Source organism: Anabrus simplex, chromosome 7 (genome assembly GCF_040414725.1).
Source record: "Anabrus simplex isolate iqAnaSimp1 chromosome 7, ASM4041472v1, whole genome shotgun sequence".
In the NCBI taxonomy this organism is placed as follows: domain Eukaryota; kingdom Metazoa; phylum Arthropoda; class Insecta; order Orthoptera; family Tettigoniidae; genus Anabrus; species Anabrus simplex.
Genome location: NC_090271.1, coordinates 177,018,294 through 177,045,845, shown reverse-complemented (window position 1 = coordinate 177,045,845; position 27,552 = coordinate 177,018,294). Strand labels below are relative to the sequence as shown.

The 27,552-nt window shown below is 38.6% G+C and overlaps 1 protein-coding gene across 2 annotated transcripts in view; it reads right to left on the bottom strand.

The window, feature by feature from the left end:
- LOC136877441 (katanin p80 WD40 repeat-containing subunit B1) overlaps window positions 1–27,552 on the bottom strand; it is a 267,324-nt gene that overhangs the window by 190,513 nt on the left and 49,259 nt on the right. For both annotated transcript variants that reach the window (XM_067151483.2, XM_067151484.2), the window contains exon 4: window positions 11,567–11,692. In XM_067151483.2, the coding sequence (XP_067007584.1) occupies window positions 11,567–11,692 (126 nt within the window). The remainder of the gene's footprint in view (window positions 1–11,566; window positions 11,693–27,552) is intronic.

Below are 27,552 nucleotides of genomic sequence, written 5' to 3'. Positions count from 1 at the left end.
GCATGAAGGGGGTTTTCACTATGAATGAAGGTTGTTTGTGTTGTATTATGCTCCTCACCCTGACTCTCCCTGATGCTCACACACATTTATTTCTTGTTAACAAAGGAGGTATGTCACATATAAAACACTGTACTATAAGATAAGAAGGAGGCATGAAACATCTGTAAGTGCATGTCTACTTCTTTAACAGGAATATGACAAGCCCTGTAACATAAACCCTTCATTCATCAAACAGCTGTTTAACTAGTGTGATGATCAGGGTAAGTTATGACTGTTAGGCTCTTCAGTCTGTCGAAACAAACTTTGAGTAAATAAATGTATAAACCACCTAAAAGAGAAGATATATGGTAACAACATTACACATACAAAAGAAACAAATTAAAACAGAATGTTTCATTCATGAAAGAACATAGATTCTATCAAATCACAAATTAGATTATGTTATATGATAGAATTAAGTATATAATTTTTAAAACTATGAATTTTTAGCAATATAATCTATAAACATAGTAATATTTTATAATGTTTTAATTCTAGAATAATCCACTGAGGACGACTCAAATGGAGTCGAAACATATTTGAGTGAAATAAATCTTCATCTCAGCAGATGAAAAATGTATTGAATAGGATATACTAAATGTTTATATAATTGTAAATCCTCCCCTGCGAACCTTGTGGCCTTGCTGCGGTGGGGAGGCTTGCGTGTCCCAACGAAACAAATAGCCAAGCCGCAGGTGCAAATATACCGGATGGGTATCTGTCGAGAAACCAGACTAACGAATGGTTCCTCGAAAGGGTGATAGCAGCATTTCAGAAGTTGCAAGGACGGCAGTCTAGACAATTGACTGATATGGCCTTGTAATAATACTCAACATGGTTTAGCCATGTTGATACTGCTACACGGCTGAAAGCAACGGGAAACTACAGCCGTAACTACCGAGGACATGTAGCCCTCTCTGTATGAATGATGCACTGATGATGGCATCCTCCCGGATAAAATATTCAAGGGATAAAATAGTCATCCATTCGGATCTCCGAGTGGGGACTACACAAGTGCGAGCAATGATCAGAATGATGGATATTGACATTCTGCAAGTTGGAGCATGGAATGTTAGAAGTTTGAATCATGGTAGGTTAGAGAATCGGAAAAGGGAGATGGATAGACTAAAGTAAGATGTAGTTGAAATAAGTGAAGTACGTTGGCAGGAAGAGCAGGATATTTGGTCAGGCAACTACAGAATTATCAACACAAAATAAAACAGGAGAAACACAGGAGTTGGTTTAATAATGAATAAGAAAATAGGGCAGTGAGTAAACCACTACGATCAGCATAGTGAAAGGATTATTGTTAAGACATGATACTGTATAGGCTTTTGGGCTTAGGCTGTGTCAAAAAAAAAAAAAGGTGAAATCTTTACGTTTCGCAGAGTATTGTTTAAGAAGCCTTCCTCGTGGACAGTTAAGATTTTCTTCTGATGACGCAGAGCACAGTTCTCTGTGAAATGTAAAGAATTTCACCTTATTTTCTTGACACAGCATAAGTCCAAAAGCCTATACAGTAACATGTCTATAAGTACGGGTCGTGAAAGCATCAACGGCAACAGGATTATTGTTGTCAAGACAGACACCACACCAAACCCCACCACAACCGTGCAGGTCTATATGCCTCCTAGTTCTGCAGTTAAAGAAGAAATCAAAAGAATATATGAATCATGTGAAAAAATGTAGTGTTCATTTAATATCTTTATTTGTCCCTTTGATTAACATGTCATTAGAAAATGGAGTAGTACCAGACAAATGTAAAATTGCTAGAATTATACCAATTTTTAAAAGTGGGGATAGATCAGACCCAGGAAATTACAGACCAGTGTGTGTCTTGTCTTCTTTTGCAAAATTACTCAAGTCAGTAGTAAAAGTAAGATTAATTTATTACCTAAAATCGTGTAACTTTTTCATTAAAAATCATTATGACATTCTTCCACATCACAGCAATGAATCAGCAATGTTCAACACAGTAACTCTGATACAAAATTCCACCAATAAAAGGGTTTGACACAGTTAATTATCCGCTCTTGTTGAATAAGTTAACGGCAGCAAGAATATGAGGAACAGCACATAGGTGGTTCCAAAGTTACTTAATAGCAAGAAAACAATATGTATGTCTGAATGATAAAATCGGACTCCAATCAGCAGTTACATTTGTTGTCCCTCAGGGGTCAGTACTAGGATCAATAACCCTAATATTTATAAATTATATAGGAAAACTGACACTATATAGTAAATTTCTGTTAAATGCAGATGATTTCATCTTTTACGATGATGACATTGAAGAACAAATAATGGATAAAGTACAAAGAGATTTAGATACTCTCCTACAACGGGTCACTGAAAACAATCTTCTTTAAATACTTCTAAAACTAAATATATGCTTTTCCACAAGCCATCTTGTACAATAATCTCTTTAAACAGAGTCAAATTAACACTTGAATTGTGGAAACAGTCAGTTCATTTTCATACTTAGGTCTTACTCTGAACACAAATTTATGCTGGAAATAAGATATATCTTATACACAAGGTAAGATCACAGCTGTTACAGGAGTGTTGAAAAGATTACAGGACACCTGATTAACTACACAGCAACTTAGAAGCATTTATTTCTCGAATATTCACTCATATCTACAATACATGAATGTAATCCGAGGTTCATGCAATAGAGAAGAAATAAAGGAATTACTTCAAACAAAGGGCCATAAGATTAATTTATAAACACAACTTACTGAAATATTCCACTGAGATATATAAGGACTATAACATGCTCCTACTTTTTTCTACTATTCTACATGATTCTACATCTGCTACGGCTCGACATGCTGCTACTAACCTCTGTGTGTGTGCTCTCTTCGCCCGTCCAGCTGGTACTGTTCGCACTGGTGCCCTCCCTCCTTTCCTCCCCTATCACCTCGCTGCGCAATGTGTACCTTCTGCTCTTGTCTTTTCTGGACGTTTCCATCGTAATATAAATAAGGCCTGCTCTGGGCTCTATCGGCGAGTTGGATGAAGAAGACGACTTGTGTGGAGGGAGGACTTTCTTTTATTTGCGCTAGCGGCTGGTCCATGTGCAATGTTTTTAAATTGGTGTTTGCTGTTCGTGATTGAAGCTCAAGGACTGCTGGACGGGTGAGCGAACTTTAAATCTATATTCTCTTCCCATACTTAATCTTCTCTTTAACGCTGTATTCCCCTATTTCATCATGCCAAACTGGCTGCTAAAGACTGTTCACGCTACCAAATATCACTAGTCTGTGCTGTGGATATTGGTGTTTGTCATGGAACTACACAACGGTTTTTTCCAAATTTCGCTTTCTACAACGTGTAAAATCACAGTGATATGAACCATTGGATACTAAAAGACTTGGTGAACAAACGCAAGAATAGGACTAACTGTATTAATATTGACACCCAGCTTCCGTTCGAGTTTTCAGGATTTATATTAAAACTTGTAGGTTCTATCTTACCTAATCCCCGTTGCCAGCCCTAGGTACTGTTCTCTTCCTCGTCCTTCCTTTTTTCCCACTTTCCTGTCCCAGGGTTCTTTTTTCTTTTCTTTTGCGATTGTACAGTGGCCTATATGCCTGTTCAAAATTCTTTTAAAATTTTGTATTAATGGGTAATATCTGTTTAGCATTTGTTGGATACTCCTAATGAAAACTATTGTAAAATTCATCCCTTGTTTTGGTTCTAGCTGTTTTGGATATAAAATTGTGTTGTTTAATGGTTGTCCCATTTATTTCAAAATTCGAAGTATCTACCCTTGAAAATACTGTTACTCTCTTTAACTGATTGTTCATTTTCTTCGCCGTGTAAAAATCGTTTTGGTATATGTTGTAATATATTATTATGAAAATGCACTTCCTTTTCTTACAATGATCACTGTCACACGTATTTCCATGCCCCTTTTTTATCTGTACTTACCTCGGGTCCCTTTGGAAAATGGACACAATGCTTCCTTGTGCGCTCTGCTAAGTCGCTTCACTCTGAATCTGAAATCTGAGTACTTGTTTTGGGCGATATACTCATAGATTTTGTGCTGAACTGCAATGCTTTTCGTGGCATGCCATACTTTGATGGACTGGTATTTGTTTATGTTACCACGTTAGTCGGACTAGTGTCCAAGTTCATAACTTGGTTGTATTCTCTAATGATCCCTGATTATTTGTGAGTGCACTACAATTTTGGCTGTGTTTACCTTGTTGGTTTATTGATTTGCCATTTCCGTACTGCTACACCACTATTATTCTGAGTGTACATGGTTACCCAGACATGACACCCACACCCAAAGTATAACGATTACAGGACATGAACATCTTACCTGTCAGAACGCATAATACTCTGAAGCACTACTCATGTACAAATATATAAAAATGATATGTTCTTCTTAAACACAGAAATTAGGTACAGGAAAGTTATTTATAACTATTGGTAAATAGATCAGATACACACTGGCCGTGTATCTTTTTCGAGGAATGGAATGAAAAGTACAGCATATTCTGCCGCAGCAATATAAAACAAATTACCAACTGGGTTAAGGAGTATTAAAAAATGTTCACTATTTAAGAAGACTGTTTTTGAATATTTTTTTTACAAAAATACATAGAAAAGTATTAATTATTACTGCCACAGTAAAATATAACTGCTAATTATCTCCAGTGTACTGCCAACGTTGTGATCAACATATATTATGAATCAAGCAATCACTACTGATCTGCATTTAGGGCAGTCACCCAGGTGGCAGATTCCCTATCTGTTGGTTTCCTAGCCTTTTCTTAAAAGATCTCAAGGAAATTGGAAATTTACTGAACATCTCCCTTGGTTTTTTATTCCAATACCTAACTCCCCTTTATATAAATGAATATTTGCCCCAATTTGTCCTCTTGAATTCCAACGTTATCTTCATATTAGAATCTTTCCAATGCCGTCTCCCCTCTGACAGCTCGGAATATACCGCTTATACTAACAACAGACCATATACCGCTTAGTCGAGCAGCTCATCCCCTTTCTCCAAAATCTTCCCAGCCCAAACTTCACAACATTTTTGTAACGTTACTCTTTTGTCGGAAATCACCCAGAACAAATCAAGCTGCCCCCCCCCCCCTTCCCCTTCTTAAATCAAGTAATCCTTTTGAGGGTCCCATACACAGGAGCCATACTATAGTTGGGGTCTTACCAGAGACTTATTTATGCCCTCTCCTTTACATCCTAACTACAATCCATAAACACCCTCATAACCAAATGCAAAGATCTGTGCCCTTTATTTACAATCCCATTTACTGTATGAGATTACCCCAATGAAGATCTTTCCTTATATTAATACCTAGGTAACTTACAATGATTCCCATAAGGAACTTTCACCCCTTCAACACAGGAATTAATATTAACTAATAATGCAGTAATTAATATTAAACATTTTTTCCATGAACTATCAAGCCAAAACTGTAAAGGACAGCTCATTGGGACAATATGCAGAATGACAAATAAATAAATACATAAATATGTAAAAGGTAATTAGAATCTAATTGTGATGAGAGACTGGAATGCAGTGGTAGGCCAAGGAAGAGAGAAGGTAATACAGCAGGAGAATTTGGTTGATGATGATGATGATGATGCTTGTTGTTTAAAGGGGCCTAACATATAAGATCATCGGCCCCGGGGAGAATTTGGATTGGGACAAAGGAATGAAAGACGAAGTCGGCTTTGGGACAAACGAATGAAAGAGGAAATCAGCTGGTTGAATTCCGCACCAATCAGTATATAGTCCTTTCTAATACCTGGTTCAAATACCACAAACGCCTGCTATATAAATGGACGGGACCTAGAGAGGCAGAGATTCAGAAACCAGGTGTTGGATGGCAAAACATTCCCAAGAGCAGACGTGGACTCTGACCACAACTTGGTGGTCAAGAAATGCCATCAAAAGTTGAAGAAATTGAAGGAAGGAAGGAAGGAAGGAAGGAAGGAAGGAAGGAAGGAAGGAAGGAAGGAAGGAAGGAAGGAAGGAAGGAAAGATTGCAAAGAGATGGAATCCAGACAAGTTGAAAGAGTGTGAGGGACTGTTTCAAGAAACATGTTGCACAAGGACTAAATGAAAAGACTGAAGGAAAAAAGATGAAGAATGAGGTCAGTAGCGCTGCTGAAAAGATGTAGGAGAAAGAAAAGAACAACTAAGAATCAAAGGATAACTTAGGGGGTACTAGATCTGATTAGTGAAGGATGAAAAAACAAGAACTGAGAGCAGAAAAGAATACATGTGATTAGGGAATGAAGAGGATAGAAAGTGCAGGACAGCTAAGGAAGAATGGCTGAAGGAGAATTGCAAGGACGTTGAAGGTTGTGTGGTGCAAGGAGAGGTAGATGCAGCATACAGGAAAATCAACGAAACTTTTGGAGGAAAAAAAACTAAGTGTATGAATATTAAGAGCTCAGAGGGAAAGAAGACAAGGCAGAAAGATAGCGGAACATACCCAACAGTTGTATCACGCTTAAGATGTAGATGATCTGGAACAAGAATAGGCTGTTGATGCTGATGAACTGGGAGACCCAATTTTGAGGTCAGAATTCAACAAAGCTTTGAGAGACCTAAATAGGAACAAGGCACCTGGAACTGATGACATACCCTCTGAATTACTCACTGCCATAGGAGAAACCAGCAAGGCAAAGTTATGCCATTTAGTGTCTAAGATGTATGACACAGGAAAACTGCCATCCGATTTTCAGCAGAATGTTGCTATACCTATTCCCAAGAATCATGGGTTATAAACTTCATGGTTCTGATCCGTATTGAACTGTAAGTACAATATAATTATTAAATTAATGTAGTAATGGTCCACCTTTCAATTATATAATATGTAATATTCTGTTGTTGTTTGAGTCATCAGTCCATAAACTGGTTCGATGCAGCTCTCCATGCCACCCTATCCTGTGCTAACCTTTTCATTTCTACGTAACTATTGCATCCTACATCTGCTCTAATCTGCTTGTCATATTCATACCTTGGTCTACCCCTACCCCTATCGTTCTTAACTAGCTCAGAAAGAAAGAGAATAGTGTGTTTGAGTTATCAGTCCATAGACTGGTTTGATGCAGCTATCCGTGTCACCCTATCCTGTGCTAACCTTTTCATTTCTACATAACTATTGCATCCTACATCTGCTCTGATCTGTTTGTCATATTCATACCTTGGTCTACCCCTACCGTTCTTACCACCTACACTTCCTTCTAAAACCAACTGAACAAGTCCTGGGTGTCTTAAGACGTGTCCTATCATTCTATCTCTTCTTCTCATCAAATTTAGCCAAATCGATCTCCTCTCACCAATTTGATTCAGCATCTCTTCATTCGTGATTCGATCTATCCATTACACCTTCAGCATTCTTCTGTAACACCACATTTCAAAAGCTTCTATTCTCTTTCTTTCTGAGCTAGTTATCGTCCATGTTTCACTTCCATACAATGCCACGCTCCACACGAAAGTCTTCATAAACATCTTTCTAATTCCGATATCAATGTTTGAAGTGAGCAAATTTCTTTTCTTAAGAAAGCTCTTCCTTGCCTGTGCTAGTCTGCATTTTATGTCCTCCTTACTTCTGCCATCGTTAGTTATTTTACTACCCAAGTAACAATATTCATCTACTTCCTTTAAGACTTCGTTTCCTAATCTAATATTTCCTACATCACCTGCCTTCGTTCGACTGCACTCCATTACTTTTGTTTTGGACTTATTTATTTTCATCTTGTAGTCCTTACCCAAGACTTCATCCATACCATTCAGCAACTTCTCGAGATCTTTTGCAGTCTCAGATAAAATAACAATATCATCGGCAAATCTCAAGGTTTTGATTTCCTCCCCTTGGACTGTGATTCCCTTTCCAAATTTTTCTTTGATTTCCTTTACTGCCTGTTCTATGTAAACATTGAAAAGGAGAGGGGACAAACTGCAGCCTTGCCTCACTCCTTTCTGGATTGCTGCTTCTTTTTCAAAGCCCTCAATTCTTATCACTGCAGACTGATTTTTATACAGGTTGTAGATAATTCTTCGTTCTCGGTATCTGATCCCTATCATCTTCAGAATCATAAATAGCTTGTTCCAATCAACATTATCGGATGCCTTTTCTAGATCTACGAATGCCATGTACGTGGGCTTGTCCTTCTTGATTCGATCCTCTAAGATCAGACGTAAAGTCGGGATTGCTTCCCGTGTTCCTACATTTCTTCTGAAGCCAAATTGATCTTCTCCCAACTCAGCTTCAACTTGTTTTTCCATTCTTCTGTAAATAATACGTGTCAAAATTTTGCAGGCATGAGATACTAAACTAATGGTGCGGTAGTTTTCACACCTGTCAGCACCGGCTTTCTTGGGAATAGGTATAACAACATTCTACCGAAAATCGGATGGGACTTCTCCTGTCTCATACATCCTGCACACTAAATGAAATAACCTTGCCATGCTGGTTTCTCCTAAGGCAGTCAGTAATTCAGAGGGAATATCATCCATTCCAGGTGCCTTGTTCCTATTTAGGTCACTCACAGCTCTGTCAAACTCTGACCTCAAAATTGGGTCTCCCATTTCATCAGCATCAACAACCTCTTCATGTTCCAGAACCAAATTATCTACATTGTTACCTTGATACAACTGTTGGACATACTGCTGCCATCTTTCTGCTTTGTCTTCTTTCCCTAGAAGTGGCTTTCCATCTGAGCTCTTAATATTCATGCACCTAGATTTCTTTTCTCCAAAGGTTTCCTTGATTTTCCTGTATGCAGCATCTACCTTTCCCAGGACCATACAGCCTTCGACGTCCTTGCACTTCTCCTTCAACCATTCTTCCTTAGCTATCTTGCACTTTCTATCCACTTCATTCTTTAATCGCCTGTATTCTTTTCTGCCTTCTTCATTTCTGGCATTCTTGTATTTTCGTCGTTCATCAATCAGGTCTAGTCTCTCCTGAGTTATCCACTGATTCTTAGTTGATCTTTTCTTCCTTCCTAACATTTCTTCAGCAGCCCTACTGACTTCATTTTTCATGACTCTCCACTCTTCCTCTGTTGTGTTTCCTTCAGCCTTTTCATTTAGTCCTTGTGCAACATGTTCCTTGAAACAATCCCTCACACTCTTTTCTTTCAACTTGTCTAGATCCCATCTTTTTGCATTCTTTCCTTTCTTCAATTTCTTCAACTTCAGATGGCATTTCATGACCAACAAGTTGTGGTCAGAGTCCACGTCTGCTCCTGGGAAAGTTCTGCAATCTAACACCTGGTTTCTGAATCTCTGCCTAATCATAATGAAGTCTATTTGATACCTTCCAGTGTCTCCAGGTCTTGTCCACGTATACAGCCGTCGTTTGTGGTGTTTGAACCAAGTATTGGCAAGGACTAAATTATGATCAGTGCAGAATTCAACCAGCCGACTTCCTCTTTCGTTCCTTTGTCCCAATCCAAATTCTCCTACTGTACTACCTTCACCTCCTTGGCCTACCACTGCATTCCAGTCTCCCATCACAATTAGATTCTCATCACCTTTTACATATTGTATTAAATCTTCTATCTCCTCATATATTCTTTCAATTTCTTCATCATCCGCTGAACTAGTAGGCATATGGACCTGCACTATTGTGGTGGGCAATGGTTTGGTGTCTATCTTGACGACAATAATTCTTTCACTTTGCTGGTCGTAGTAGCTTATCCGCTGCCCTATTTTCTTAATCATTATTAAACCAACACCTGCATTTCCCCTGTTTGATTTCGTGTTGATAATTCGGTAGTCGCCTGACAAAATATCCTGTTCTTCCTGCCAACGTACTTCACTTATACCAACTACATCTAACTTTAGCCTATCCATCTCCCTTTTCAGATTCTCTAACCTACCACAACCATTCAAACTTCTAACATTCCGTGCTCCGACTCGCAGAATGTCAGTATCTATCTTCCTGATGATCGCCCCCTCTCGTGTAGTCCCCACCCGGAGATCCAAATGGGGGACTAGTTTAACTCCGGAATATTTTACCCGGGAGGAAGCCATCATCTGTACATCATTCATACAGAGAGAGCTGCATGTCCTCGGGAGGTAGTTACGGCTGTAGTTTCCCGTTGCTTTCAGCCGTGTAGCAGTATCAACACAGCTAAGCTATGTTGAGTATTATTACAAGGCCGTATCAGTCAATCATCTAGACTGCCGCCCTTGCAACTACCGAAAGGCTGCTACCCCCCTTTCGATGAACCATTCGTTAGTCTGGTCTCTCAACAGATACCCATCCGATATGGTTGCACCTGCGGCTCGACTATCTGCATCATTGGGACACGCAAGCCTCCCCACCGCGGCAAGGTCACATGGTTCGCAGAGGAGGAAAATAGAAGCTTTTGAAATGTGGTATTACAGAAGAATGCTGAAGGTGAGATGGATAGATCGAATCACGAATGAAGAGATACTGAATCGAATTGGTGAGAGGAGATCGATTTGGCTAAATTTGACGAGAAGAAGAGATAGAATAATAGGACACATCTTAAGACACCCAGGACAGATGTAATATTCTAAATTACATTAATTAATTAGGGACTAGTTTCGGCCGGGGCTGGCCATCTTCAGCCTTAATGTAAAACATCTCAATATTAATTTACTTTTCTAAAAATTTATTTTCAACTTTTTCAATTTTCCTTCACAGTACTACTCCACTATAAATAAATAAATTTGTAATAACTAAACAAATGTACATATACACAATTGACATAAAACAAATGAAACAAATATATACAAATTGACATTAAAAAATTGGGATGAAATTATGATTAAATTTCAAAATAAACTGGGTTTTAACTTCTTGAGTATGCTCATCATTGAGAATATTTCAAGTATTAATTTATATACACAATATCTAATCATTAATAATTCAATAGGAAATGGGAACTGGTAAATTTGATCCCGTTGTTCCTCACCAAATCTATTTGAGTGGTGTTAGTTACATGAAACAACATCTAACAGTTCTCCGTCAGCTAATGGTTATTTACAGCAGTGTCCAATGGCTTGCATATGGCAATGATGGGATAGGAAAGGGCTAGGCGTGGGAAGGAAGTGGCCGTGGCCTTAATTAAGGTACAGCCTTCAGCATTTGCCTAGTGTAAAAATGGGAAACCACAGAAAACCATCTTCAGGGCTGCCGACAGTGGTGTTAGAACTTACTGTCCCCCGAATGCAAGCTCACAGCTGCGCACTCCTAAGCGCCAACTCGCTCAGTAAAATTGGAGAAACTAGCACCCGTAAAAATTCAAAGGTGCAAGAACAAGAAAGTGAAGACCACTGCATTTCACTACTACATTCATAATTTGAATAACATAATTAGATATTTAAAAAACTGAAGATTATCAGTTTATTATTATCGTTAATTCTGAAACGAGTCGGTTAAATATAGGATATATAGCATACATAGCAGCAAAAGATAAAGAGTCAAATACAAAAACTCAAATCATTTATACAAAAAAGGAATGGAAGTGAGGTACAGGATTACTGCTTGTCACTCACCTTCACTAATCCTTCCTCCCCTCCTGAAGCAATCCACTGGCCATCAGGACTGAACTTCAGGCTATTAACCATTAATTTATGACCTTTGTACGTAAATATGCAGCCTTTTCTTCGAATATCCCAAAGCTGGAATGCAGAAGAAGAGGTATCACAATAACAATACAAGCTTTAAACAAACATCCTGAATATGTAGTCTGTCTTTTCATTTCGTTCCTGAAGATTACCATGGTGCCAATTATGCAAGTTGGATTTCCCCAAAAATGTGCGACACTCCTTTACCCAACAATTAAACAGCATTAAGCAAAAAAAGATGATGAAATGAAATAATAACAAATAAGCTGTATTAAACTGCCATTTTTCCATGGTTATCTTTAGGCAAAAACCTATTAGGCCTACATAACAGTAGAATAAATACTACTTGTTCACCCTCATAGTTAAAATATTCTATTTTTAATACAAGTGGCAACAATTTTGAGAACATTTATGTACTCTTTAAAGAAGTAGAAACATTTCTTTTATTGCTGGAAACAAAAAAAGATGGCAAGAAGGACTGGTTGTACTGGACATCAGTAGAAAAAGGAAATATGAGCAAATATATCACAAGAGAAATTGACAATGTTAGTATAGATATCATGAGAGTAGAATACATAAGCTGTATACAGTTCTAAATACAAATATGGCAGGATAGGAAAATGTCAGATGATTGGAAAAGGAGGATAGAGTGGAACCTCGATTATCCGTCCCAGAACCTACGTTTTCCCAGATCATGCATTCAAATTATGTGGTCCCGCGAGCATAATTAAATCACGTTATAAAAATCCCACATTATCCGTTCCTCAAAAAAAACTATTTCCCAGATCAACCGTCCCATCAATGCTAAATCCTCGAGCAAGCATTTTTCAATAAACTGTATCTTACAAAAGGACAACTATGGCATATTTATGGATGGCAAATATTTTAAAATACCGATATATTGATATTGCGATATATTGAAAACTTATTTTCGATAATCGACATTTATTGCACATGATATACGGGTATATTCAAACAATAGTGATATGTCACTAACGATCATCCAAGAGTCCAAGACCAACTACAATATCATCAGACGTCAATGCATATACAGTACATGAAACGGTTTATTCTGCCGGTGGACGCAACTGGTTGGTTGATTTTATCTTGCTGCTGGAATCTGCAGTTTAATTATCCATGGAATATATCCGTCAATGGCTGTCAATTTCAGATGACCACCATCCTGCACGGTTGCTAGGGTTATACTTCCAAAAGACAAATTTTCATTGACCCCCAGCCAAAAGACATGCCTACAAGACCTGTCTAGCAACGACTCTACATAAGTGCATACTTGACCTGCTTGTGAACTTCAACTATATTTGTTTTCGGCGCAAGACAATGATGTTCTGTTTACTCTCTTGACTGCGATCATTGTGTTTTGGACATTAACTGAATTGCTACGATATGAATCAATGTTAATTTTTTGCCTGTGTTCAATGTATTAGTTGTTTTAAGATCTTTATATCTTGCCCTTCTTTACTATTTGGCTGATGATGACACTTGTAATGTGTCGAAACCGGTCCCAATAAACAAGTTGTGACTTCTTTTTAGTTCAACTTACAACGAAGTATTGAAAGGTGGATCCTTCTAATATTGTACATCATCTTATAATTAGATCAAGTACTGTACTGGAAAAGCAATCGGCAGTGAACCTGCATAAGGGACCATCTTAGCATCAAATTCGGGTGGTATTGTTTAGAGAATCTCTGAAATTATAAAGCGGAGAGTGGCCACAATAATTGTAAGGAGATACAGAGCATCCTCTTTGCTGACTCAGCCAGTTCTACGTTCTTTCTTCCATAAGCTCCATTAATACTGATAGCTCCCCATCGAATTCCATTTAGTTCGCCAAGTTGTTTCCAAGGAGTCCCTCGCCTGTCAAATGGGAGTGCGACTCCATTACTCCCATAGGTCCACGGCTTGCTTAAAGTGTTCTGAGCTTGGTAAATTCATGAAGCAGGATGCTGCCCTACTTGCACATAGTCCAAGTGAGGATCTCTCCTCTAACGGGTTGTGGACCACCGGTGAATTGTATAGTCCCTAGCCGCCTGAGCACAAGGAGGGCCATGACTCAGAATATGTCCGAGATGCCTACTCCCATTCCATAGCAACAGGTATCCCGACTCTCAGGATCACTTACTAGGCCACTCAGCCATTGCCCATGGTTCACGAACTAAGACATAACCCACACCATGAACCATAATGGTGAGATGGCGACCCCGGTTTAGAGACCCACCAGGAATAACGGCCGAGAGGATTCATCACACTTACCATGCATCACCTTGTAATCTGCAGGCCTTCGAGCTGAGCAGCGGTTGCTTGGCAGGCAAAGGCCCATTGGGGCTGTAGTTTGGTTTGGTTTAGGAGTGTTGTAAGATTATAATTATACATATTTCATTTTTGTGGTTTGTAGTCAAATTGCTGATGGCTTTTGTTCATTCCCAGATTTTTCGTTTTCCCGCGTTGTACGTTTTATTTGAATGGTCCCTCCAAAAAATGGAATCGAGGTTCCACTGTAATAGGTAGTTACTCTCATCAACATAGAAAGCTGTAAGAAATGTAATATTTTCAAAGGAAGCATTATGGTATCTAATGAGATGAAAATACTTGGAAAGATATATCTAATTAGATAAAAATACTTGGAAAGATATTCAGTGGTTGAGGAAACTGAGAACTGCAATTACAAGAACAGTACAGATTTAGAAAAAAGAAATCTGTCAAAGATCAAATACTTGCATAGAGATTTTTAAAATAATTTGCTTTATGTCGCACCAACACACATAGGTCTTATGCGATGATGGGATAGAAAAGGGCTAGAAGTGGGAAGGAAGCGGCAGTAGCCTTAATTAAGATACATTTACCTGGTGTGAAAATGGGAAACCACAGGGCTGCCAACAGTGGGGTTTGAACCCACTATCTTCCAAATTCAAGTTCACAGCTCTGTGACCCTAACCACACCGCCAACGTGCTTGATGAGACTTTTTTAAAGCAATGGGAGAAGTGCAGAGGTTAACTGCAAGTATTTTAAAATACTGAAGTCTTTGATAGAGTTACCAAGAAAGGTTATATGGAACAGTTTAAGAAATTTCCACCCAGTTCATGTGGAAAAAATACTGCATGGGAAATGGAAATGTATATGGAAACAGAAATTCTTAAAAGATATTAGATTACTCTAGGAATATCCACAAGAGTACTAGCTGGATGACACTGAAGTTATAGGATTAATGGTTGGTGCTAGAAGAACCATTCCTCTCTTTTAAGTCAAGTTCTGCAAATCATTTCACCTTCATTAGGCATTAATAAGAGAAGATGCAGTTACTGCCTTGAAATATTAAATACAAATCTTGAAGAACCATACCTCCCAAACTTTATTTTTGCTATTCTGCTTTACGTCACACCGACACAGATAAGTCTTAAGGCGACGATGGGATAGAAAAGGTCTAGGAAGAGGAAGGAAGCGGCCGTGGCCTTCACTAAGGTACAGCCCGAGCGTTTGCCTGGAGTGAAAATGGGAAAACATGGAAAATCAACCACAATTACTTGTATTTCTGTACTCTTTGTCCAGTTGGGGAAAATTGAAATAAAATAAAATGCCATGTGCTTCCACTTCTATATTTTTCATCACTGTTACTGATAAGATTGTGACAGTCAAATTACAGCAGCAACATAAGATATGCATTTGCAGATAATGTCATCATATTAAAAACACAACAAAAGTTCGAGAGAGAGACAATAACTGCTACAATCACTTAAAGATACTCTGATTAAAAATTGCAACAATGTCATTTAATAGAAAGGAGACAATAATGTTGAATGCTGTAGATATTGTGGAAATGTATCAGACAACCAACCATCCACAGTAAAAGATTATTCCCAGAATGTGGAGATCTAGCACCTAGTTCAGAACATTTTTCGTAAACCTTATTACAGGCATAGTATACAACTACTAACTGTAAGCCTATCTATGACATGGAAGAAGTGCTTCCAGTGTAAATGGCTTCATACCTCATTTTCATTTCACATAATGGTTATGTGATCAAACGCCATGGATAGCAACCATACGATCACCTTAGTGAATCAGTGCCTGGAATACTGGAATACAGTATTTTGAAATAGGCTCTACAACTTACGTTGTGAAAGCAGCTTGAAACCTATTCTAACTGTGGTGGATCAATGTTTTTTTCTGTATTAATCTTTGAATATTACATTCCTGGTGAATACCTTATCACATCCACTAAGCAAAACATTTTGATGTAATCCATCAATGATTTGAACTATGATTCCTGCAACTTTAGCTCCCGCTTTCTGACCAAGTCATAAGTAAAATGGATATCTTTCCCTGGAGTAGTGTCTAATAAATGTGTTGTGCACTTACTAAAACAATCCATTAACTCTTCCTCAAAATTTCAATCTTTCGGCATACATTGTTTTCTTCTTCTTCTTCTTCTTTTTTTTTCCTTAACGGTTTCCTTCAATGTTTAGATATACCTATCACAGGGAATGGTTGCAGTGTATATGACCAAGACATATTTCATTGATGAATTCTTATTTCAGAAAAATTATAATTCCCAACAATTGGATTTCTGTCAAAATTAAATTAGGCTGTTGATAAGCTTCTTCATACCTTCATACCTAATAAAAACTGACGCTGAGCATGGAACTGATAGATATGTGAAACCCTTCTCAGATTTACACTGTTTTAAACATGAATGGCATGACCATATACTTATCCAGCACATGATATCTACTCTAACTTAACTCCCCTTAAGAATTTGAATGTGAGAGGTTCGTTAACTGGCATAACAAATTCCAAACCATTAATGAAAAATACACTTTGCAGCCTTAAGTCCATATATATGGCTTAGGCTTATATTTCAATAAATGTGTTAATGTGATCACCAAGCAGAGGTGCCAACCTTTGAAGTGGGTTATCAGTAATCCCATTTTTAACCACCACCCCCCCCCCCCCCCCCGCCAAAAACTTTTACGAGTTAAATCCAAAGCACCCCGTTTGCCCTACAGCAATCTATTCTAAAGTATATCATATAACACAATAAAATTTGCTCATTACCTGTTAATTCTGCGATAAAAAATTCTTTGTAGCTTTTTTCGCACCCAGCAGCTGCTTTTCGGTGTAGGTTTTCTTGTAACATACTTCCCCCTGAGATGACATTTTCGTCTTCAGAACCATAAGCGATTCCAGTGTAGATGTACTTAGTGTAGGCCTGAATTCTGTCTGATTTTTCCTAACAACACTGAAAACTCTTTCTGTGGGAGAGTTACTATGAGGTACACTTAGTACTGCAAATACAACATTACTTAAGGTTTTATACTTAATCTGTCCACTTTCATTTTTAAGCTCTGCAATCTTGCCCCAATTCACATCAATGTTAGGTCCATGTACAATATATTCCGGGAAAGTATCACACTGGTAAACTGCAAATTCCTCTTCAAGTTTGTCATGTTCACTTTCTTTGACCAAAGTTGGGAATCGTCGAACAAAGTATTCAAGAGATGAATAGGAAACCTTCGTTCTGAGAGAGATGTCTACAACTTCGGCATGCTGAAGAAATTCATCATCAAGGGGAAATTTCCTGGTAATGTAACTGCAAGCTGCCATATAAAACTCTCTTACAGAATTATAAAACATCTCTTCATCACAGTCATTATCTTTCAAGTATGCCCTAGCTTTTGCTCCAATTACCAAGTCCTCATTGGCTTTCTGGTATTTCCTCCTCTTGAATTCAACACTCAAAAGGGAGGTAGATTCTGACTGAAGAGAACATGGCTGAACAAATCTGACCAATAGGTCAGTTAAAAGACCAGTAAGTTTCCTCCTAAAAAGATGTATGGCTGGAGCATCTTGTTGCAGAAATATATTCACAGAGTTAAAAACAGGAAGTGTACTCTGAAGAAAGTAGCAAAACAGTTTTGTGTGTGGGTCTTGTATGAATGATTTCACAGTTTCAAATTGCTTGGTGGTCTCACTTTTATGGTGGGTCTCACTACAAAACATGAGTGTCAAAGCTTCCCACTGCTCAAGAACTCTATCAATAGACTGAAGAAGCGAGAGCCAACGGGTACTAACATATTTCAAAATTTTGTGACCCTCTGTGCCACAAACAGCCTGATAAACTTTCAACGTGTTTTGTCTTTTAGAACTCTTGTCAAGATAGTAATATAACTGAACCAAAAAGTTCTCTACATTGACTGGCAATTGGGCTGATGCTTTTTGCGCACAGATGTGTACGAGATGACATGAACAACCCGGGACATAAACAGAAGAATGCCTGTCCTTCACAAATTTGGCAACACCTTTATTTGCCCCTATCATTGTGTATGCATTATCAGATGAAAAAGAAATGCAATTTTCCCATGGAATGGCTAAAGAAGACAATTCACTATTAATTACAGAGAAAATTCCCTCACCAGTATTGTCACTACTCTCTAACAATGACAATAGAAGAGTTGATATTTGACCTCTCTGAGCATTAAAGAAAGAGACAACTATAGGATAAAGTTTAACTGCATTTGAATCCGTACTACCATCAGTAGCCAAGGAAAAAGGCGTTATTTGCAAAAGTTCACTTAATTCCTGTTTTGCCTCAGATGCCGTGTATTGAACTAAAGCAGAGGTTTTAGTTCTTGCACAACCATATTTCTGAGATATTTTTGAGTCGGGGAACATCGATCTAAACAAATTTCCAGCGTGGTCTGAAACTGATAGCGGAATATTATGCTCCAAAAGAAACGATGTGAACAATAATTCGGCATTTGTCACCGCAGTTTCGTTACTTTTTACGAAGAACGATGAAACAGACTGGTTTCGTAATTTTGATTCGCCGTATGTGTGATGTTTCTTGGATTCTATGTGTCTTCTGCAATCATCTCGTCCACCGTGAGCCACAGAGAAATCACACGAACACACACTACAGAACACGTGGTTTTCACTAACACGTGAGGCAAGCAAGCATGGCCATTCCTTTGTGTAACCGTCTCGATATTTCTGTAACACTGCTGTCTTCTTAGAAGATGCAATTTGACAATTGCTCCGCTTCATTTCACAAAACCAATCACTACTTTTCGAATCAACGTCTAGGATAATTAGAATTGAAATGCGCTAAATATACGAGTATACCATTCTTTCTACGAACACAACACAGAACCGAATGTGCGCACTGGAGAACAGCAAAGCAAGGAGTAGGGCCTACCTCACGGCCGACTTGATACGTCACGTCTTTCCCGCGTCATTCTAGCTAAGAGAGCAGCGTATATCTATTTAGCTGGCCGTGATTTCACAACGCTCGCGGGAAACAAAAGGAAGTGACGACCAAATAACTGCCAAATATGTTTGGTAGCCAACGTACAAGCATTGAAACGAGGCGGGTTGACCAGTAATGCTCTAAGAGATTGAACATTTTTTACTTCTGTCCTTTTTTCGCAGAAATTAATTTTTATCGTGACAAGGTTGCTTTTCCGTAATAATTTCCCCTTCAACCGTAATGCCGTAATCGCGAAGTGAAATCCGTAATCATTACGGACAATCCGTAATAGTTGGCACCTCTGCACCAAGCAATATATTGTCTATTTCAATGTAAGCAAATGGGTACCAGACAAAATAGTGAACTCGGACATTTTGAATGTCTATTTGATTTCAAGACAACAGTATTAATCAATAACAAAATAATTATAATCAGAACAATAAAAAACAATTACAACAAAGCACGTAATTTAAGAAGCAATGTCCTCCTCATCAGAAATATAAAAAACAATTACAGCAAAGAACGTAATTTAAGAAGCGATGTCCTCCTCAAGAGAGTGTAGATAGAGAGTGAAAACTACGAAGCACCAACCTTCAACTTTGCACTATTAAGTATGCAATCAGAACTGCACTGACCGGCAATATTAATGAATTACTTAAATTTTCAAAGGAAAAAGCATGTTAAATTATGAAACACTATTTTTCATGAAAATAATCAATGTAAATAATAAAACAAACGTTTCAAAATTTAAAATGCTGTTTCCTTAGAAAATTCAAGTGATCCATTAATTTTGCCAGTCGATCAATCACTACTGATCTGCATTTAGGGCAGTCGCCCAGGTGGCAGATTCCCTATCTGTTGTTTTCCTAGCCTTTTCTTAAATGATTTCAAAGAAATTGGAAATTCGTTGAACATCTCCCTTGGTAAGTTATTCCAATCCCTGACTCCCCTTCCTATAAACGAATATTTGCCCCAGTTTGTCTTCTTGAATTCCAAGTTTATCTTCATTAAGAATAAGAATTACAGCTTAGAACTCAATTCAGGGGTCAATATCCCCCTCAGGAGAATATAACTTCAAGAAAAATACCACAAAGTGCCAAAATTCCATTCCGTACATATTATACATATGTTATCAGAACTGCAAGAGTAAGAATTACAGTCATGAATTTAACTGACATCAAAAAGGCAAGGAGAAGGAATATTAAAATTTAAATTTGTATCTCTGTCTTTTTTGCTGCACACTCACAACAGAGGTGAGCTGCATGTACCTTTTGAATCGTCTGCCAATCTTAAATTTCTGGCAGTACCAGGAATCAAACCCAGATCTCCTAGGACAGCAGCCAGTAGTGCTAACCATTACACTACGGTAGTGGATAAAGTGAATACTGCAACCACCCGATATGGAAACGGCACTCACATTAGCTGTAAAGTAAGATGGCAGGGCAATAAGACAGCAATGTACTCATATCATTTTCCTCATTATTTAAAGAATTTCTGTCAAACATCTAAAAGTTCTAATATTTTGCAGCAAAACTGCAATGTAGAGGGAATAAATGTGTAAAACTAAAACTTGCTAGCTTGTCCAGAAATCAGTAGAAGTCCTCGGACAGAGCCACAGCTAGATAAGTAGCTTGATAGACTTCATACATATACCGGTATTTAAAATGTCTCGTTCATAACAGTTTAAATAAAAGACAAATAAAAATCGAGGAAAACGCTATGCATTAAAAAGCAATGGAAATAAGCGCACTAAAAATTACCTTAGTTAAGATGACTGCTAAACTATATCCGTATTTACAAGAATATGTCACACAGAAAACTCCCTTCTCTTGGTTGCTTGTCCATGTAGTCTTCTTGCATTTAATACACAAAATCAACTAAATGCTGTTACGTGTCTCCATAACACTCTCCACAATAAAGATAAAGGGTGTCGTCACTTTCCTCTGTGCTCTTGGATTCTGATAAGTTGTTTTGTTCAGGTAAAAGAATAATAATATAAATGTGTGTCCTCATTTTGAGGTGATGCAACTTTTTTCAAGCAGACCCCCAATGGAGATGAGCCGCATGTACCGTTTAAACTACTTACCTATACTCCTGCCAATCTTAAATTTCCAACAGTACCAGGAATCGAACCTAGGTCCAGGTCTCCAAGGAAAGCAGCACTGTTACACTATGCATGTGGACAGAATGAATGCTACAATTGTCTGACAGGGAAGAGCACTCACATTAGCTGCGGAGTAAGATGGCGAGACTGAGAGGGTGTATACTTCGACAGTTTTCTTACACGTTAAAGAATTTTCATCCAACTTCCAGGAGTTTTGATTTTTTCATTAAAATTGCAATGTAGGAGGAATGAGTAGGCAATGTTATCGGAAAGTCAGTATAAGTCCCTGGACAAAACCACACCTAGTCAAAAAGCACAATGGATTTTAAATATATAGAGAATGGCAATAGCACAATGGCTTGAAATTATGAACAATATCCATACAAGTTTATAGTAAATTACAGGAAAGAGAGTTGTAGCTGTTGAAAGGCACAGTCCAAAAAACAAGTATGCTAATGACAAACTGAGAAATGTATATGAGAAGCAACCAGGCTTAATGGTTCAGATGGTAGAGCGCTTGCTTCTTGAGCCCAAGATGGCAATTTATCCTAGCTCATTCCAGTAATATTTGGAGTGGTTTATGTATGCCAACTAAGTATCAGTAGATTTACATACTGTGACCGTTCACAATGTCACCTATGGTACGTCATGATATCCAGGAGATGAAATATGCCGTTTTCCGCGTCATTCTACGATAAAAACTGCCCAAGTTAGAATTTTTCTGCCCGCACCAGGACTCGATTTGCAGTATCCAGAGTCGCGCGACCGAGCTCTAGTTGCTGGTAATTAGCAGCAAGGCGGTGCAAGAGCGCTTGTACTCGAAGTTTTCTCACTCCAACCACGAGCGAGATGAAAGGAGACGTGTTGTCACGTGACAGAGAATCTAGGTCACTAGCTGAGCCCAGAGAGTATATCCAATGTGAAAACTAACATTATACCCTGTTTTCCTCGCTTATTCACCACTGCCAACTTAACGCATTCAGCTGTTTTATTTCTGTTAATTTTTATAAATCGCAAAATACCCAATGGATAATTAAGCGCAAACATTCATTTGAATCAGGGAATTTTACACATAATTATGAGACTGAGAAGTGCTCTACTTAACTGACAGTGCGGTAACAACGCTGTAAACAAGGGCGCGTCTTAATGACTAACAGATGTTGGACCCTAACCGTGACAGCGAACACAAGGAATCCCCTGTGCTCGTCATCATACACCGCCAGAGACAAAAGGACGCTTTTAAGATTGCTTGAGAATCTACGAAGTTATTTTAATAACATTCATTCAGTGGAAATGGGAATACCAGAGCTACAATTTGATATCCTGTTCGTCACGCTACGTTGCGTATTAACGGACCATCGTGTGAGAAAGGGTTGCATTTTTCCCCCTCTCTCAGCATCCCGACAGCTCGCCTATATAGGAACGAGCTGAAGAACAGTCACCATCCAGTGCATTTTCAGTGTAACGCCAGTACGGTAGTATTTCGTCGTGGTTTGTGTGCGAGTCGTTTGTGAAGAAATAATCTTGTAATTTGAGCAGCGTAATGCAGTGATTCATTAAAGTCTGTGAATATATGTGGAAATAATCACCCTCTGAGTGAGATGTTAGCGTGTACAGTGTGCCGCAAATTAATAAAATAGAAACGGTACGAAACCGCAATAACCGATGTCCGTGTGTAGAAAAGGTCGTACATCGAGCCTCCTATGTGTCTAAGTTAATACGGCTCAGTTAACATATATAGGGACGTACTTAGCGAAGTGTGTGGAGCGAACGTGCTTGATATAAATATGAATTACCAAGAAAGTCAGTGAACGGCTCACTGTCGACCTAATTGAGGACAGTGCCGCGTTAAAGTAATCCGTAGTGCAGTTGAGAACTCGACTCATGGCTAAGTGCATTAGAACAGGCCTGAACTAGTATCATGAATACGAGAATGCTAATACATTAGTGGCCTAACCACTGTCGTTTCTAGGGAAACTAGTGAAATTTCTGGGCCTATAATAGCTGCCTACAAGAAGAATAGATAAATGAGAAGGGATTAATGTCGGGGTTCTGGGACAGTACCGACATTGTGTTGGAATGCTCGTGCTAATGAGTATATCCAACCATATATTTAAATCGTGGTGTGTAATACACTAACGCATTCACTTGAGATAATTTCCCCTCATTTCCATGTCTACGAGAATGCCGGAGTGAACGCCGACGTCCAGCTGAATGCCAGAATTTTGCCTGTATATTAGAGAGAACCAGACGCCTAGCTGTCTTCGCCTGGTGTAGCAGAGAACGTCGAGAACGTCATACCAGATCAAGCCGTCATGTTCGTGATTTGCCGGGAGGTCATCAAAGGTCTTCACATCGCCGATGACATGATGCAAGCAGCTTAAGACCATGGTGTGCCCTCCTGTAAAGCTGTGAACGTGGTATCCAGAAGGCTGAGAACATTTCCAAGTATTTATATCTTTGAAGGTCGTGTCCCATTGTAAATATGTAGATTTTTCGCTTAGATGTAACGTAGACTGCAAGCACGCCATTTCAGAGGGATAATAATTATAATTTCATTTTTATTTGAGTCTTTTATAGAATACTTTCATCATGGTTTTGGGACGACTATATTTTACTTCCATCCTTGTATAAGGGTTCGATAATGCATGACGTAATTATAAGGACCTTGGCTTAATTAAGTGTGAAGCGCTGTCAAGTAGAGAAGGCTTAAATATTCTGTAAAAATGACTCCAGTTATCGTCCTTCCATAGCATATACAAGTCATCAAGATTTTTCAGTAATTCATTTTTTTTGGTGCGCTTCACCTGGTAGAGATCCCTCCTAATTAGTAACTAAGGCACCTGGAACAAGGCATCGAGACAGTGGGTATATTACATCGTTAATTAATTAGTTCGCGAATGCGCAAGTTAATTTGGACCCTGGTGGCAGGAGATCATCAATAAATCCGCATCGTAGTCAATGTACCGAGAGGAGAAATGAAATGGGTGAACAGGCTGTAGCCATAATATATAGTGTGAAATGAAAATGTGAAGTTCCCTTGGAACTCTTTAGTCATGTACACGAAGTGGATCTCGTGTTGTGAATATGTTAATTACGGCCGGACATAGCCGATATTGAATGTGAGGACATTGTGGCTCGAGAAAAAGAAAGCAAGGTCGTTTACCGCTAAGTCATTGTATGAAGGCGGCCCAGTGGCCGCCCCTTTAGAAATGGGTCTTGGAAGGCCATCAGCTGAATAGATTTACGAGCCTGGCTGTAGGGACGAAGAAAAGTGTTTTCTACACTGAAAGTAAACAGATACAAGTAGCTATTTTGTGCCTCTCGGTGCAACGATTACGTGCATTGATTTAAGTATTATCAACGTCGCGGTGATTCCAGATGAGCGTTAAATGAAGGACCCCTCCAATTTATTTCTTTAATTATTCACAGCGTGTAGGGAATTCCAGGTCAAATATACCCTGTCTCAGAAGGTCCTGAGTTCATTACAGGAGACAGTAAAGCTTACTGTCAAAAGCGGCAGGTGACTAAGGCCACCTGTGATTCATTGTGTGTATGTGAAATGTATTTGTTCTTGCTCCTTTTCTTGCAGGAAGTGTTATAATGCTATGTTTATAATGTTTTGGTATTGAAGTCGCTAAGTGCTTGTCCATAGGTAGCAACGTTGTGTGAATACTGTCGTGTCATGTGTATTGATAAAAATCCTAATGAAATGAGCGTGTTTATTATATTGCCTATTCGGCAATGATTAACATAGGGAAGTGTTGTAACACGACTTTCAAAGGCTTGGGAGTGTACACACAAGCAACCATCGTACATTTCAGTTCATATGTGTTCGTAGGCCTATATCACAACCTGATATAGTCTGAATATATTAATTCTCGACAAACAAACAGAATTACAGCAGGGTATGCCTATGTTGAATAGATTTGTGTGTAAAGTGATTAGTGTAAGTGTAAAGTGAAATAATTAGAGAGAAAACGCCTCTCTAAGTCTGAGATAGTGTAATAGTTCGAGAGGGAACACCTCTTAAGTTGAATAAATGAACGTATGATGAAGTGTAGAAAAGGGGCTACCGAACATTTAAACGTCAAGATCACCCAAATTACTGAATGTAAGGTGTTTGTATGGCATACCCATGTAAATAATGTGTTTCACTAGTATAAGTAAAAATTTGTTTTTTTTTTTGCTAGGGGCTTTACGTCGCGCCGACACAGATAGGTCTTATGGCGACGATGGGATAGGAAAGGCCTAGGAGTTGGAAGGAAGCGGCCGTGGCCTTAATTAAGGTACAGCCCCAGCATTTGCCTGGTGTGAAAATGGGAAACCACGGAAAACCATCTTCAGGGCTGTCGATAGTGGGATTCGAACCTACTATCTCCCGGATGCAAGCTCACAGCCGCGCGCCTCTACGCGCACGGCCAACTCGCCCGGTAAAAATTTGTTATACAAGATATTGTCTCTCTTCTCATTAGTAATGAAATGGTATTCCTCTCATAATTAACTTTTCCCCCTACTATAGAGACTATTACTAAAGAACTTACCGCCCCATCGGACATTCCACAGACCCGAAAATGCGATATCGACTCGGCTAGCGAATTATTCTAGTAGGGGAGGGTGAGGCTTCGACAAACCGGGCTGAGTTCGAGGCTCACCGATGGTGCACCATTCTAACGTCATATTTATGAACAATGGTAACTGGTTCATGTACTGATGCCTTGGAAAGGTACAATACATGTGAATTAACTGGGGGCCATCACCGTCTGCTATGCTTATAACGCCTTGCTACTTGCCTCCAATCCCGTGCTAAACAGCGAACAGCTCAAAGTTGACATTTGTCCCTCTTAACAGCTTTTTTGGTTCCAGTAGGCAAGAATTCCCCTTGCTAATACACGTGTTTCGGTGCTTAACAAAGTGTTTGTAATTGTGAATAAGTTTCTTACTGATCAGCTACAAAATTGTATTAACCGTGTTTCATTTTTCAAAATTATTTATAATTGTTCTGTACGTTTGTAGGCCTATGTATGTATCCAGGAAAAGTAATAATGTTTGTCATAGGTGGTGGTTAACTACAATGGTATACTGTTGTGTGCTATACTGTAGGAGTAAGAGCGGGTAAGTGGAGGGGATTTCATTTCACGTATGTCCATGCAATTCAGAACTCAGACGGTAATGGCTCGGTATTATCACCAGAGATGTATTTGTACCCAATTTTGAGACAAGAACATCTTTCGTGTGTGGGTGGCATTTTCGTGAATCTGATTTCCGCCCTGGACTGAAAATAAAGAAACTGAAGGATAATGTTTTCCCCACCCACTGTATTTGAAGATTATTCTGCACATAAAACACCTAAAATAACCACAGAAAAGAGAGCAATTGTGAAACATAATGTAACCATGGAAATAAGAGAAAGTTGGATGATGAGTACATAGTTCAAGGAAATAATGACATTACTGCTGCACCAAAAACAGGAAGAGGTGATGAAAACCCACATTCGATGCGCAATGTCAAGATCTGAAAAATCCTAATAAGTTCACTGGAGTTCAGACGGAAAATAATGCTATCAGCAATTTAAGTGCTGCAAAGCGTTTGTCGTCACTAAGAATAAAACTGTGGTGTGCAAATAAAAAAAGTTAAAATATCAGAGATGGAGGTAGAATACCAGAGGAGGTAGTTGCACCAATATGCCAACCAGTACTGACCCTGTTGAAAAACCATGCTAGAAATTAACAAACTTAATCTTTCCAAAGTAAAATGTTCATTTATTTTGGATCAAATTGTAAACTTTAAAAAAAAAACCACCCAGATGACCAAAAAATTCTTTAAAACAATTTGTAACGTGAGAATTTATTTCATCTAAAGGGTACAACTTTGCTACAAGAAATTTGTTTAAATTACCATCAAAGAGTACGCTGAGCCACTATATAGGGGATATATCATGTGAAACAGGTTTAACAGACCTAGTAAAAGCCAGGCTTCAAGCAAAACGGGAGAAGCGGAATTAAGTCGAAAGAAAGTGTTCTCTAATTACTGATGAGATGCCTATCAAACAGCAACTACAGTACGATAAGAAACTAGATACATTTTTGGTTGTACGAACACTTCAGCACATACAAAAGCTCTCAGATGTGAAAATAGATCTGATGACGTACCTATTTTTCAACATGCAAGAGAAAATAGGAGAGTACTTGCAACCAGTACACGCTTTCTGATAAATGACTTATCAACCAACTACCGAATTCCTGTGGCATATTTCTTCTCAAAGAAACTTTGTGGTCTCGAACTTCACGCCCTAATGCTGTCAGTAATTAAACAAGCGGAGGCTTGTGGTTTTGTAATATTCATGTTAGTTGCTAACAATCACAAAACTAATGCAAATATGACGAGACGATTGTCCGAAGGAAAAGCAATAAAACCACAAATATGTCATACTGAAGACCAAAGCAGGACCTTTATTTCTAGGTTTCGACCAGTGCTACATATTGGAGAATGTTAGAAACTTACTTCTAGAAAAGATGATGACAGATAGACATGAAGAAGTAACAAGA